The sequence below is a fragment of the Spermophilus citellus genome, assembly GCF_964194105.1.
Source record: "Spermophilus citellus genome assembly, chromosome: 9".
In the NCBI taxonomy this organism is placed as follows: Eukaryota; Metazoa; Chordata; class Mammalia; order Rodentia; family Sciuridae; genus Spermophilus; species Spermophilus citellus.
In genome coordinates this window covers 109,084,807-109,099,590 of record NC_138191.1, presented here as the reverse complement: position 1 = coordinate 109,099,590, position 14,784 = coordinate 109,084,807, and the positions used below count along the sequence as shown (strand labels likewise).

Here is a 14,784-nt window from a genome sequence, read left to right as displayed (position 1 = left end):
GAAGGAGTCCATGAAGAAAGTAGGACACTGAGCAGAGCAGAAATATGAAGACAGATGCTCTGAATCATCCATCACTGTCCCCAACCACAGCCCAGCATCACTGCAGGGCCACTCCTGTCTCTGCCACATCCTCAATTGAACCCCACCCAACCAGAGGACATGGAATGACAGCCCTCTCTTGTAACCACTGCCAGGTTTCATTTGGAGTGAGGGAGCAGCTGAGTTGGCTCCATGGTAGGGAGACCTCAGAAGGATCATGTTCCTTCCTTCCTCACCATCTCTTCCTCAGAAGGTAGGTCTCTTCCATCCCAGAGTAGGCCAGGAGTCACACTTGTGCATGCTCCTCTTGTAGGACAGGCTAGCTCCAGTGGTTTCTCAGGCAAAATGTGCATCCAGAACTCTGAGGAACAGACCTTAATGCAGCCACTCACCACTATGTTTGCATGTCAGCCTCATCTTTGTGGCGGGGGTGGGGGGGACTCCAGGTGGAGGCTGTTAACTTATTTGTGGAAGTGTTAAGAATTCTCCAAGGTCAATTTGTAGAGAACAGCCTATCATTAGAGAGGTGGAATAGCAGAGTGGCCCCACTCCTGGGCAGTATTGACAGCCAAGAATTGTAGGCAGTCAGCCTAAGTTACCAGCATATCAGGCTCCTCTCCCTATGCTGGTCCTCTTCAGAGGCAAGAGGAGCCAAGACCTAGAGCTACAAGGGCAGCCTCACTGTTGGCAGCAATCCCTTCTCCCAGTGCCACCCAGGACACCTAGAAGCATGAGGATATTGACAGATACCATTTCCTGGGGGTGCCTTTGTGCCTTATCAGCAAATGTCTGTGCCATCCATGGGTCACTAATACTTCCCCCCACTCCAAAGGTGTATTTTCACACCATCCAGAGGGTGACTGTTCTAGAGGTGAATACACCCCAAACAGGAGGCAAAAATATCCTTTTGCAAGAGTTTCCTCCCTACCCTGTCCCCACTGGGGTCAAAGAGTACAGAATCCTTTGTCCCATTTTTAGGAACATGGGAAATACATGTATTTCCAGTTCAAGCAGGACTGGGGAGAGTGCTTCTGCCTAAAGAGGCAATAGTCCAGCCACCTTCTCACCCTCTGCACACAAGGATCTCTTCTCTGAATATGCAATAACAGACTCAGGAGGAAACAGAAGCCAATTTTGTTCATTTTTCTCCCACCCTTACCTACTTTTTGTCTGTGGGAAGGGGATCCTGGTTTCCCTTTGTTTTCTTGGGAGGGAGGTTACAGGACCCTGACTTCAGCTCAGTGAAGATTCTTGCTAGACAAGGAGGTCCTCTGGACTGAGATGGTCCCTATACCCCCTCCAGCTTTGGTATGAAGGCAATCATCCCCGAGACCTCAGCCCTGCAACCCCAGGCAGTTCTTCCTGCCCCAGGCACTTGGGCTAGATGTTAGCACTTGAGGATGAGGACTGGGGAAGAGGCAGACAGCCTTCCCCATGTCCTGACCCCTCCTGCCACTTCTTCCTTCCCTCCTAGACATGAACCCAGGGCTGCTTTGTCCCTCTCCAGGGCAGCCTCACACCCTTCACCCTAGACTGAGGAGGAAGAGGGACACGTGTGACATTTCCGAGCCAGACTTCAGGATTCCCAGCAGACCTCTCACAGGGTGCTGACCAGGCAGTGGTTCCCCCACAAAATAGGTTCCAGCCATCAAATCGAGTCAGGGTCTAAGTGGCTGGGAGAAGTCCCAACTAGACAAGGATGAGAAATAAAGCAGAGGCATTTGGGGTGCCCAGAGCAGGCCACTTCCTGGAGGGCAGCAGGATTGTGCAAGATAGCAGGGAGGCCAAGAGGGGTTAAGTATTGCTTGTACAGAGCTGGTGACTGTGCAGATTAGAGTCCAGAGCCAGGCTACTCATAGAGCCAGGAGGCTAGAGTCCAAGTGTGTGTGTCAGGGACCCTGGTCTGCAAATAAGCAAGGATTAGAGCTCCAGGTAGTCAGCTTCATGTAGTTCATCCCCAAAGGTCAGACAGTATTCCCAACAGTGGCTCAGAACAAGTCAGCCTCAGCCCTCCTGATTCCAGCAAACAGCCACGCCCTCAGCACCTCTTAACAAGCCAGGTCCCACTAGGGACAAGCCCAGAGGTGGGATAGGACCAATGTCTGGGCCTGGGGGTGGGGAGACTGTCTGCTTTGGCAGATGACATGCCACTGAGGCTGACCGCCTGGGCCCCCTGGGAGAGCTCCTTTGGCATGTTGGAGGTGGCTGGGAGGGAGAAAAGGCCTTGAACAAATGCTGAGGGAAGCACCCTGGCCCTGCCCTCTAGGGGACCTGGCCAGCACCCAGGAGCGAAGACCTCCTCATGCTAGCTGGTAGGAAGCAGGTGGTTCTAGCCTCAGGGGAAAGCAATCTCAAAGCCCTCTATTCCCCAGGCACCCTCTGCCTCCCTGGGGCTCTGGCCAGGGCACTAAGTGAGCATGCTACGTGCTGCAGGATGCGTTTGGTGGAGAGAGCTGCTGGAGCAGCTCAGGTGGGGAGAGGGACAGAGGTGGGGGGTTCCCAGAGGAGCCCAGTGTGGCCCGCTGCAGTGGATGCTACATTCCTCAAAAAAGAGCAGCAATGCTGGGAGAGGCAAAGGGTGAAACAAAAGACAAGACAGAACCAAGCAGAGACCACCAAGGGGCGGGGGGGCACAGGCTCTGCCACAGGGACAGGGAGAGGCAGGATAGGCCAGTGGCCTCATCCCCCACTTCCACCCCTAGAGATTCCTCAGGGTAAGTCACATCCACACAATACTCCTTTGGGTTTCTTTTCAACAAGATACAAAAAGACATGGATTCCAGCCCATGTGTCACCAGGACTGACTGTACCCAGACAAATGAATACATAAAAAGTAGTCATACACACATACGCACAAATAGACACACACACACACCTCCACTGCCAGCTGGGACAAGCCCAGTAGCCAACAGGCATGCAGCAGGGCAAGGGGTCCAGAAAGAGACAGAGACTATGTACAGGGGAGGTAGAGGCCAGCAGGCCCCCTTCTCACACCACCACCCGGCCTCTGGTCCTGAGCAAGGTTCTTAGGAGCAGGAAGGGCTGGTGGCACTCTCCAAGGAGGACTGGGACAGGCGCCTGGTGAGGGATCCGAGCGTGGAATCTGCCACGGAGGAGGTGGGGAAGAGTTTGTACCAGCCGGTAACCGCAGCGCTCAGGTCCAGTTCATCCAGCATGATCTGGGCCATACCCATGAAGCACTTGTGGTCCATGCGGCCATAGTCTCCCCAGACGATCACCTGCCAGCAGGAGAGAAAGAATCAGGAGCTGAGCCACTCTTCTTCAGCTCCAGGACTGGGAAGTGGGCCTAGGAAACTAAGTTTTGCCAGGGTACAGATGGGACAGACAGCGCCCGAACCCAGATTGATTTTGGGCAACAACTTTCTGAGCACTTAAGATGTGCCAGACTCGATCCTATGGACTTTACATATGTCATTTAATTGTTATAACAACCCACATGGGTAGCGGTGCTGTGTGTATTAGTATTTCTACTTAGAGGAAACCACAGCTCTGAGCTGATTTAACTAACCTAAAGATATAGTCATTTATAGCAGACCTGGGGTTAGAAGCTGGGTGTGTTTGACTCCAGGGCCTCCAAGCATCCTAATCGACAATTTCCCCATTGTGCCTCCAGTTCTGCTGCTGGCTCCCTGTGGATCTTGCATCTGTCCTGGGCCCTCGTGTACCTCAGTGTTTCTATTTGTAACTTTGGTAGTGTGAACAGATTAGCTGAGTGATATTCAAACTTGTGTTTTTAAACAGACACATGATATTATGCCCCCTGCCCCAGAACCCTACAGTTCTGTGGTTTTTAAGTTTGGCAACTCAAGGGTCCGTCATAGAAACACCCCAGCTCAGAGGAGCAGCCCTCTATGGTGCGGATAAATGTTCCCAAAGGCCCAGGTGTTATAGGCTTAGCCCCTAGCTTGGCACTAGTGGGAGATGGTGGCAACAATGGTTTCAGATTTTGAAGGTGTACCCTGGAGGGGGATAGTATGGTGCAGGTCTCTTCCCCTCTCTTGTCACTTCCCAGCTGCAGGAGGAAAGCAGTTTTTTTCACTGCTCACTCCTGCCACCACATGCTACCTCTAGACAGGCCCAGAAGCAGTGGGGAAAACTAAGCATAGACTGAACTATCAAAAACTGAGCCAAAATAAACCTTTCCTCTTTTCGAGTTGATTATCTCAGGTATTTTGCTACAAACAGAAAGCTGACTAACAAGAAGACACACAGCCCAGACAGGCCTGACTCTAACCTCTTCTCTTGCTCAGGCAAGACCAACTGCCACCATCACCATTAAAACTTAGCAAGTAGCTGTCTAGGTGCCAGGTGCAATGTTAGGCTGTGTAGGTGCCTTCTTTCAATCTCCACGATATACCACCCATAGCTAGTGAGTGTCAGCTGGAATTTGAACCCAGAACCACACTCAGAGACAGACCCATTGCAGTGCTGAAGGCCCACATGAGCTCAGAGTCTTTGTCTATGGAGGGGACCTGATGAGCCTTCCCTTGCAGTACTGCTGTGAAGGCCAATAACACACAGAGCATGAAAGAGCTTTGTCACCCTCAAAGAGTTGGGATAAGAGCCACCTAAACTTGACCTCAGTTCTGCTAATCACTCGCTGAAACCTCAATCAAGTCACTTCATCTACCCAAGACTGTTTCCTCATTTGTAAAATGGAGGAAATCACATCAACTTCATAGGGTAGTCCCGAGGATGACATGAGATCATATCTGGAAAGTCCCGCCCTCAGCTGATGCACAATGAACATCAGCACCAGGTAACAGAAGGAGGCAGTATGGAAATGAATCCTGCTTCTCCCTGCCAGCTGTGCAAGCTAGGGAGCATCTTATCTACCTCGAAGCCTTGGTTTCCTTCTGATTCAACTGGGGGCAAGGATACCTCACTGGGGTTGTGAAAATAAATGGACAATATAAGCAATGCACCTGGTACAATGCTTGACATAGGATGAATCATCACTGAAGAACCTCGTCATGATTTCCAGTTTTTGAGTTGACCCTGGCCCACTCACCCTTAATACTCACCTGTAGCACCTTGCCCTGGGGCCCCTCATCAAAAAGCAGAGCCTGCTGGTACAGGGGATCACAGGTCTTCTTAGCCACTTTTGTCTTCTTCTTGGCCAAGCAGGCCCCATTCTCAAGCAGATAAGCCTTGATATAGGTAGCTGAGGGATGAGGGAAAGAATAATATAGTCCCAGAGAGACAACTATGGCCCACCCCATCCCCAACCTCCAGGGGACCCTGGAGGTGAGCAAGGTAAATAGATTGTGCACTGCAAAAGGAAGAGGCTGACCCCTCCATCCTCTCCTGCCCCCACCTCACTCACTGGCCTTCCAGGGAAGGTGTGACTCCAGTCAAGAACACTGATGTAGGCCAGTGGGAGCTAAGGATGGACTACATACAGTTCAGCTACAAACCCCTCCCTTCTAGGACCTCCATTACCCAAGTCCCTCTCCTAGCTGCTCAGCCTCACCTGGGAGAGATTTGGAGCCTGGTTTGGGGGTCAGGCCCCGAGCTTCAATCACTTCCACTTCCAGCTGGCCACCCCGGTCCATGATGGCAATGTGCACATCTCCTGCAAGGGAAAAGAGGGACAATCCAGGCAGAGTCAGACCAGGGATTGAGGGGCAGCCAGCTTCTGGTGAGCATCTCAGTCTGCGGGGAACACTGTAGCAGCATCAGAAAGGAACATGTTGGAGCAAGCTGCAAGTGTCAGACTGTTCTCAGAGATCACTTTATATTTTTAAATTTTATTTTTTGGTACTGGGGATCCAACCCAGTGCTATACCACTGAGCTATATCTCACTAAGTTGCCAAGGTTGGCCTTGAATTTGCAATCCTCCTGCCTCAGCCTATATCATTCTTTCCCTCATCCCTAAGTCACTGGGATTACAGGCATGCAGCACTTGGTTCTTAGAGATCACTTTAAAATGCTGGGTGTACATGCCTGTAATTCCAGTGACTCAGGAGACTGAGGCAGGAGGATTGCAAATTCAGCCTCAGCAACTTAGTGAGCCCCTGTCTCAATATAAAAAAGACTAAAGATGTAGTTCAGTGGTAAAGTATCCTGGATTCAATCCCCAGTACCAAAAACTGAAATTGAGTCACTTCCAAGTGACTGAGAAACACTTTGCTAGATCCTGTGGCATGGGATGGGGCATGACCCTCAAGGAACATGCTTGGATCACAACAACTGGCTGCCAAATTCCCATCGTGTAGCTGACTGGGAGGCTTCTGTTTCACTAAGCAGAACAGGCAAGTTTAGGGACAGAGAGCTTCCTGTGTGAGGAAGCCTGTATGCTCTCTTCTTCATCTTTCCCTCCAGCAGCCCTCAGCCACTCCCCATTAATTTATCAAACAAATACTGAAAGAGCGTTAAGTGGGAAGCAATGCTAAGCTGAGCTGGCCCAGGATACAAGGCACTACCTGGAAATGGGGCCGCTCAACCCTCTGCCAGAGGAGCACAGAGAGCTGAGTGCTCACAAGGTCAGGTCCTGTGTCCAACAGAATCAGATCCCATGTGTGGAATCATAGCATTACGTGATTTCTAGGAACTCTTAGCTTTGTTCACCATGGATTTAGAATTATGCAGTAGACACGTGGAACAGCCTTCAAAGCAGTAGATAATCATAAGCCTGATCCAGAAAAATTAAATGGGCCAGACTTCTGGTTCAACCACCCTTTTCAGATTCTCTGAGCCATTATGCAATTATTCATATTTGCATACGAAAGAGGACAGGGATTTACTACTTTCAGGAGGCATCCTAGAATTCATCTTCCTCCAGTGATTCCTGACCTCTTCATGGGGGAAAGGGGGGTCTTGGGAATTCATTTTCTCCACACCTAGCTATATCTCACTCCCAAATGAAGGAGAGGAAATGCAAACCTGCTTTCCCAGTTTTGGACACAAGGGGGCACCACACACAAATGTGCAAGGCTGTGATGGCACACTGGCCTTGTGAAAGTGGTTGGCTCATTTTGCTGCTTCTCAATTTATGGTCTAGGGGAGAGGGAAAGCAGGCCCTTAAGAGGCTGCCAGAAAATGGTGGGAAGTTCAATCCAACGCAAGAACCAGATGAGAGCTGACACTGCCTCTCTAAGGATCCCCATGGACCCCTCTTCCAAGGGGCTCTATGGCCCCCCTTATTATTATTTTTTTTGCCATTATACATGCGCTCGCGCGCGTGCGCGTGCTCTCTCTCTCTCTCTCTCTCTCTCTCTCTCTCTCTCTCTCTCTCTCTCTTAGTATGGACCCTTTCAAGGAAGACAGGGTAGTGCTGTGGCAAGAGTCCTGGGCCTGGAATGGAATCCCAGACCCGTTGTGCACCGTTGCCTTCCTCTTTTGCTAGGAGGGTCAAAGGTCGAGTACTGTCTGGATAGGGACCATGGGCTTCTGGGTCAGATAATGCTGCTCAGGCCAGATTGATGGGGACACAGGGAAGGCAGGAAGCACCTCTGTAGAAGCCAGTTTGGAGAGAAGCTGCTTAAAGCAACATAGCCTGAGGGAGGGAGAAGTAGTCCCAGAGTGCACGAAATGACCCAGACTGCAGCTAAGAGGACGAAGCATAGGCTTCAGAATGTCCTTCCTTGCTGCAAGGAAGAGGGATGAGAAAAATAATAGACAGCTTCTAGGTGCCAGGCACTGTTAAGAGAAACAGTCAAATCAGCTCAGTTCCTACAAGCACATTAAAAGATCTCACTGCAAAGCATCTAATAGAAAGGAGCTCAATCAGCTGGTGTGAGATTGCAGAACTCAAGTGGGTGGTATTATCTCCATTTTACAAATGAGGAAACTGAGGCTTAAAGATGGGAAGTGACTCATCCAGGTTCACACAGAGAACTGGTGAATCAACTCCAGGACAGCCAATGCTACATTCAGGTGATGGGCGAGTAAAGTGAGGGAGGGGATGTGCTGTAAAAGGTGCTGCGGGACAGCAGGCAGAGAAAGGCTGCCATCCCTCCCGTCTTTGATGAGGGAAGAATTGATGAATGCTCCACTGACTCTTCATTGGCAAAAAAGCCAGAGGAAGGGCTCCCTTCTGCTGCCTGTACCTTGTCATGACCCCACCCCCACCGCTGGCTCACCCTCCCTGCCTTTTCTGCCATTACCCACTCCCCACTCACCCTGCCCTCAGGAAGACTCACCCATGGGGGGTGTTGCCAGCGTCTGTCGCCCCACAATTTGGGCTGGTCCCAGCCCATCCAAGAAGTCACTGAACTGGCTTTCAGCTCCCAGCCGGGTGGTGGGGAAGATGAACCTGCAGGAAAGGCAGACAACTATTCATTTCTGCACATTGAAGAAAAATTCTTTGATGTCACTAAAGAGACAACATTTAAAATCTCATAATGATGGTTTTCATTCTTCAAGTTCCAAGGATTTCTGAGGTGACCCTTAAAATGCAGTAACTGCTGGACACCTCACCAAAGGATGTCAGGCCAGAAATCTCAATGCCTAGAGCAAGTTCTAAGAACTGAGATTTGATTTGACCATAAATTTAAAATCCTAGTCAATAACTGCAAGGTGGTGCCCTGAACAGCAACTGAGACCAAAATAACACAATTACAGGGTTGAGATGAATGGCAAGGGATGGTGGGTAGTCCAGGGTGGTGGGGGGCCTGGAAATAGTAACAAGAAAAACTGCCGGTGATTAAAAGCTGACCAGGTGCCAATGGGGCGCTAAATGTTCTAAGTGCACTACTGTGTCTTCCTTTTTTTTTTTTTTTTTTTTTTTTTTGGTACCAGGGATTGAACCCAGGAGCACTTAACCACTGAGCCACATCCCCAGCCCTTGCTATTTTTCACTTTGAGACAGAGTCTTGCTAAGTTGCTTAGGGTATCACCAAGTTGCTGAGACTGACTGTGAATTTATTGTCCTCCTGCCTCAGTCTCCCAAGCCACTGGGATTATAGGTGTAGGCCACCACACCCAGCATACTGTGTCATTTTAATCCTTACAATCTGTTGATAGGAACTAGTATCCAATTTTGCAGATGAGAAAACAGGCTCCAAGAAGTAAGCCTTGCCTGCAAAACAGAGATGATGCTCAACTCATAGACTACAGTGCAGGCTGGGCAGAGGGTATGGGAAGAGTTCGGGACAAACAGGAAACAACAAATGGTAGTTAGAGCTGCTGCTGCTGCTGCTATTGTCAGGGGAAAGTGCTATTTTTTCATGTCCTTATCTGGATGTCCAGGTTGTGGCCAGCAGAGAAAGGACAGATAAGGAAGGGTTGGCCCAGGCCTGCTCAGGGGCTACAATGGACCAAAGTATAAGACCTCCTGGCTAGAGAGAGAAAAGGCTATGCAGCAAAGAATCCCTGCTGGACAGGTTGGCCTAGAGTCCCAACTGGCCAGTGACAGGGAGGTATATGCTCATCAGAGAGAGGCTATGTCTCCTCTACTACATGGAGCCTCTACTCCCCCAGGAAGGGGCTTCATGGCACCCACTTTTTATTGATCATAATCAGCAATCACCTAGTATCACCTTCTTATTTCAACAGGATCTGAGAGATTAAAGAAATGTAGCCTCTCAAGGTCACAAACTTTTGGGAGCTTAGTATAGAGTAAGTTATCCTCTACCTTAGAGTAGAGGTTTGAATAAAGGTTATAGAGTCAAATGGCCCTAATTAACACCACTTAATACTTAACAGCCATGACCACTTAACAGCCGTGACCTTGAGCAAGGTTCCTCCCCTCCTTCTTGCCTCGGTTTCCTTACTCATAGACAGAGATAATGATAGTTCCCATATTCCTTGGGATGGTTATAAGTGTTAAATGATCACCCCACTCCTGGGCTGATTACAGTAGGTAGACTCCAAGGCAGGACTCACTGATCTAAGGTACCCAATGGTGATCTGCACATGGGAAGTTAAATGTAGCAGCTATTCTCATTCATGGAAGTAGGTAGGGAAGGCCCTCTGTATCCATGAGTTCCACATCCACGGATTCAACCAACCACAGATTCAACCAACCACAGATTGAAAACATTATTGAAAAAAAAAAAGTGCCTGTATTGAACATGTGCAGGCTTTTTTTCTTGTCATTATTTTCTAAACAATACAGCCTGTTTCCATTGCATTCACATTTTAATACATGGGTATTAAAAGTAACCTAGAGATTATTTAAGTAACAGGAGGCTGTATGCAGGTTATATGCAACTACTACACCATTTTATGTAAGGGCCTTATGCATCCGTGGATTTTTTTCCCGGTGGAGGTCCTGGGACCAATCCCCTAGAAATGCTGAGAGTTGACTGTATAGTAGTGAGATATGGTCACTGAATACTAATAATGGAGCCCAGAATCCTGAGACTGGATATTACAGAGCATTAATGAAGCAGAAGCAGAGAGTGTTAGTCATAAACTATAGTTTCACAGATTTAGAAGAGATCTAAGGGAATATCTAACCCAGTGACTTTCAAATGTTTTACTGCAACCCAAATGTAAGAAAAGGATTTACCATCATGATCTGCTACAGACCAAAGTATATCTATACATGTAAAACTGAAACAAAAGGGCCCACGGTAATTCATCCTCACTACTAAGATATACTTGATATAGTTCTTTTTCTAATGATGGTTCTGACCCATGGTGGTGATTTTATGCCTTGTCTATGAGTCACTACTGACAATTTAAAAAACACAGATCTAGTCCAATCTCTTTTCCTAAGCTCCAAGAAAGTGTACTTGAGAGGACTCCACTCATCTGAGCCATAACAATCGTTTTAGAGCTAAAGGTAATTTAGGATCACATTTTCCTTTCCACCCCTCTCCTTCTGAGCAGGGAGGCATGGAAGCAGTAGGAGGCAGGAGGCACAGGTCACTTTCTGAAACACACAGAAGGAATTCACTGCTCCTGGGCTCTAGGGCACTCCAGTGAAGCAATAGGAATACCTAGGGGCCAGGCAATGGATGTCCTGAGAAAGGGACAAGGGAGTCAGAGGCATAGAGGAAACCAGACATCTTGGCTGGAAACCACATAGGAAGGTCTTCCTGCCCTTCCTGCTGGTTGTGTGACCCAAGTCGAGGAGGAGGAGACAAAATGGGCTGAGCAGGGGTGCACATACGTGCCATCGGAGCTGTTGCTGTTGGTGCTCCCATCAGTGGACTCCCGGCTGCCCTGGCGTGTGACACGACTTCGCATCTCCACAGCAATGCCGGTCTCTGTGCTCCGGCGGATGTTGCTGCGCAGCTTCTTGGTGGCCCCTTCTGAGAACCCCACCCCAAAGGAGAGACAGGAAATCAGTTTGAAACAACCTAAGGCTTCTTGGACAGTGTGGCCAGTTCCCCTCTGGGAAGGGGCACGCAAGCAGAGCTGACTGGAGTGGGGACATGACTGAGCTACCCCCAGAACTGGTCTACAGCCTGACACCTGCCCTGCCAGGGGCAGTGACACAGACAAAGTGGACTAGAAAGATGGCTAGAGGGTCAGGATGGTGGAGAGGGGGCTTGAGGCAGAGCTCCTCCTACCAGGCTCCTCTGATGCCAAGTGCCCACTCTACTTCATCCCTTGCCCCCAAACTCATGTTCTTCTCCCCTCTCCTTCTCCCCCGACTCTTCTGGAAAGTATGTCTTACAAGATTTACTTTCCTTCTTCCAGATCCCCCAGGGACCCCATCACACCCAGACCCCACACAACCTATTTCTCTGATACCCTCATAGGCCCTATTAAAAAAAAAAAAGGAGCATGACCACTCTCAAACAAACTTCCCTTCTGAAGGTAGGTCCAAATATGGAGAGGGACATGTGTAGCAAGCTGGTAAGGCCCTCGGGGAAGCAAGACTTTGAGAGGGACTGCTAACTTGACCTGAATTGACTTTGATTTTAAAGGAAAGGTCTGTAGAAGAGCCCATGAAACTGTGCAGCGCAAGCCTGCCTTGTGCCTCTGTATTCTATACAGGGCATGCCCTGCCCAGCACCCGTTCTCCACCTGACAGGGGAAAAGGGGCACTCTCCTTCTCCTAGCAGTATACCATCCTACCTGGGTTTCCATAGCAACCTCTTCAGCATTCAGTGTGGTCCCTTCAGATTCACTCTCCTCTTGGGAAGTGAAGTGGGGACACATTGGGGTTTTGCAGGAATTTCCCATGCAGAAGCTTGCTGGCCAGAGGAATTTCATAGGGAGGAAGTGATGCTTGGATAGGAACTATATCAAAGGAGATACCTGCTGTCACTGGTTAGATGCCTAAGCAAATTAAGAGTGGAGTTTTCTACAGAGATGGGGGAGACCTGAGACATAGGTAGGAGACACAGCCCCTGAAAACAGTGGAGATGGGGGATCTGATTACCCTAGCAGTCTTTTCTCCTACTTCCATCCAGTTGTGGATTGGGGAAGGAATGTTCCCGACCCCAGCCTGGGAGAAGGAGGACTTTCTCTTTCTTTGCTCTATTTATCTTTCAAGAAGTCTCCACTGTGGGAGGGAAGGTTGAGAGGGCTAGTAACACCAGTGGATGGGATGGTAGTGGAGGGGAGGTGATGGGAACACGGTTGGGAAGTAAAGGGGAATGACTTCTGTAAAATCAGGCCAGCATCTAGGACATGGGAATATCTAGCACATCTAGGATCAGTGAGATCACTGAGAAGTGTGTCTGTCTCACGCACACACATACACATCTCAGCTTACACTATTTCTTTCACATAGATGATCATAAGCAGACATATACAAAGCTGACGATTACATATATGAATACAGTTATCTCACATACAAGGTCAATTATGTTAGTACAAATTTGCATGGTCACAAATGGTCCCACCAGGTCTTGGCCATATGTACACATGACATGCTCTATCAAATGTAGTTAGATCACGTATGATGTTTTGATGTGAACTCTCAAATACCTGGAGTTGAACCAGTCCACTATATCACACACAGCAGTGCTCACCCACACATGGTGTGTAACCTGCCACACACACAGAGGGCTGGGCAAAAATGGGGAGTGTAGGAGGACTCTCCCTGTCCTTGGCTCCTAACGGCCACATCCCCTCTAACCCAGTTAGGAGACAGATGGGGTCTGAGGGCTGCAAGTCACCCTTCCTCCCCCTCACATCCTCACCCCCTCAACATTCACTTTTAGAGCTTGGGAAAGCTCTGACCCATTTGGATGTGAATTTCACTTCTAAGGCTTGCCCAGTCCAATGTGAATCCTTGAATGGAGGAGTTGTAGGACCCTGAAGAGGTTAAGAAATAGTTTGCTAGCCCCCTCTACCATTTCTCAAATAGAGAGCTTGAGGTCCAGGTGTCAAAAGAACTGGGACTAAATGCCAGGTCCCCAGACTCCCAGTCAACTGGTATGTTGCATCTCTCTCCCCTCCCAATGTCCCATCTATGTGTAATGTAACTCATCAGAGGGAAGGTTCCATGTCTTCAGAGGGAGGAGAAAGGTCTTGCAGCCTTAGGGGAAAAGTCCTTTACTGCCTTCATCCCTGTGCAGTTTCAACCCCATCAATCCAGGGAATAACTTCATGTAGCTTCTCTCTAGAGCACTAAGCCAAATTGCTTACAATAATTCTGTAGTCCTCAGATACTGAAAAACTTCAGGAACCATCCCATCTGTCCTGTCACAAGACAGGGGCAGTAACAACCTGCAGCAATACACCATTAGGGACATCTTCTGGAATGATCCTGAGATTTCTGACCCAGAGCCTAGAGAGAGCCCAGCAGAGAAAAGCCACTGTCCTTGGTACTGAAAAGAGAAGCTCCATTTGGTTGGGCTGAAACAGCCGTGGATGACCCTGTGTGGAGCTAGCCTAATACCAGACCAGATTCCACCTGTGCCCTGGGACCCAAAAGCCCTGAACTCACCTCTCTCATTGCTCCCACAACGTACAGAATTATAGATCTAGAAGGAAGTTGGGAGGGAGCATTTTTTAGCTCCATTTTACAGAAGAAAAAACTGAAACTCAGTGGGAAAGTGACTTTCCAAAGGTCCCATGGGGAGTTACAGAGCCAGGACTAGCCCTCTAAAGCACCAGGGTGAGTTTTTGAAAGTCCACTCTAGGGCAACATAATGAATAAACTGGTAGGGGGTGGCAGGGGAACCAGGAAGGAGGTTGGTACAACACTCAGGCTAGATATTATGAGGTCTGAACTAGGGCAGAGGCTTTGAAACAAAAAGGGATGGGCAGGGCTCTGGCTGAAGCAGGGTACAGATAAACTAGGATAAAGGGGGTCATTGGGAAGGGTAGACCCAGAGCCCAGAAGGTTGGGTCCAGAAGAGGAATTCTTACCAACTTCACACAGCCCAGCTCTGCAAGGAACTGAGCTATCCCATATTGGGGCAGTGGGGGGCAGCAGGGGGTACCCCTATGGGAAGTTTTCCCAGAAAACAATTCCAGGGCCAACACCCACAGTGAACTGGCACCATACATCCCTCTCATGCCAGACTTTTCCAACCAGGAGGAGGCCCCAAGCTGGGATCCTCGAGGCTTGGAGAAAAAAGAAAGAAACATTTTAACTGGGAAAAGGAATAAAGATGGGAGAGGTGTGGAGGCTAGAGGCCTTACTTCTCTTTTGACTCTACTGTGCCCAAGGGTAACAAAAACGGCACCAATTTCACTGAGTATCTCCCATGTGGCAAGCACAAGGCTGACCACCTTCCCATTCATTATCTCATTTAACTCTGGACACCTCTGCAAGTCCTCATTCTACAAACAAGAAGCAGGCTCAGAGAGATGCAGTAACTTGCCCAGATGGATCACCTAGTAAATGACAGGGTGTGGCTTCAGAG

General features: G+C 49.1%; 1 protein-coding gene across 1 annotated transcript in view; it reads right to left on the bottom strand.

Moving 5' to 3' along the window:
- Nucleotides 1-600: 600 nt before the first annotated feature.
- RIMS3 (regulating synaptic membrane exocytosis 3) overlaps nt 601-14,784 on the bottom strand; it is a 38,150-nt gene continuing 23,966 nt past the window's right edge. Inside the window, exons 3-7 of the mRNA XM_081307737.1 lie at nt 11,124-11,265; nt 8,206-8,318; nt 5,534-5,635; nt 5,085-5,224; nt 601-3,278 (exon numbers count right to left, since the gene is read on the bottom strand). Coding sequence (XP_081163863.1) covers nt 3,066-3,278; nt 5,085-5,224; nt 5,534-5,635; nt 8,206-8,318; nt 11,124-11,265 — 710 coding nt within the window. The 3' untranslated portion in view covers nt 601-3,065. The remainder of the gene's footprint in view (nt 3,279-5,084; nt 5,225-5,533; nt 5,636-8,205; nt 8,319-11,123; nt 11,266-14,784) is intronic.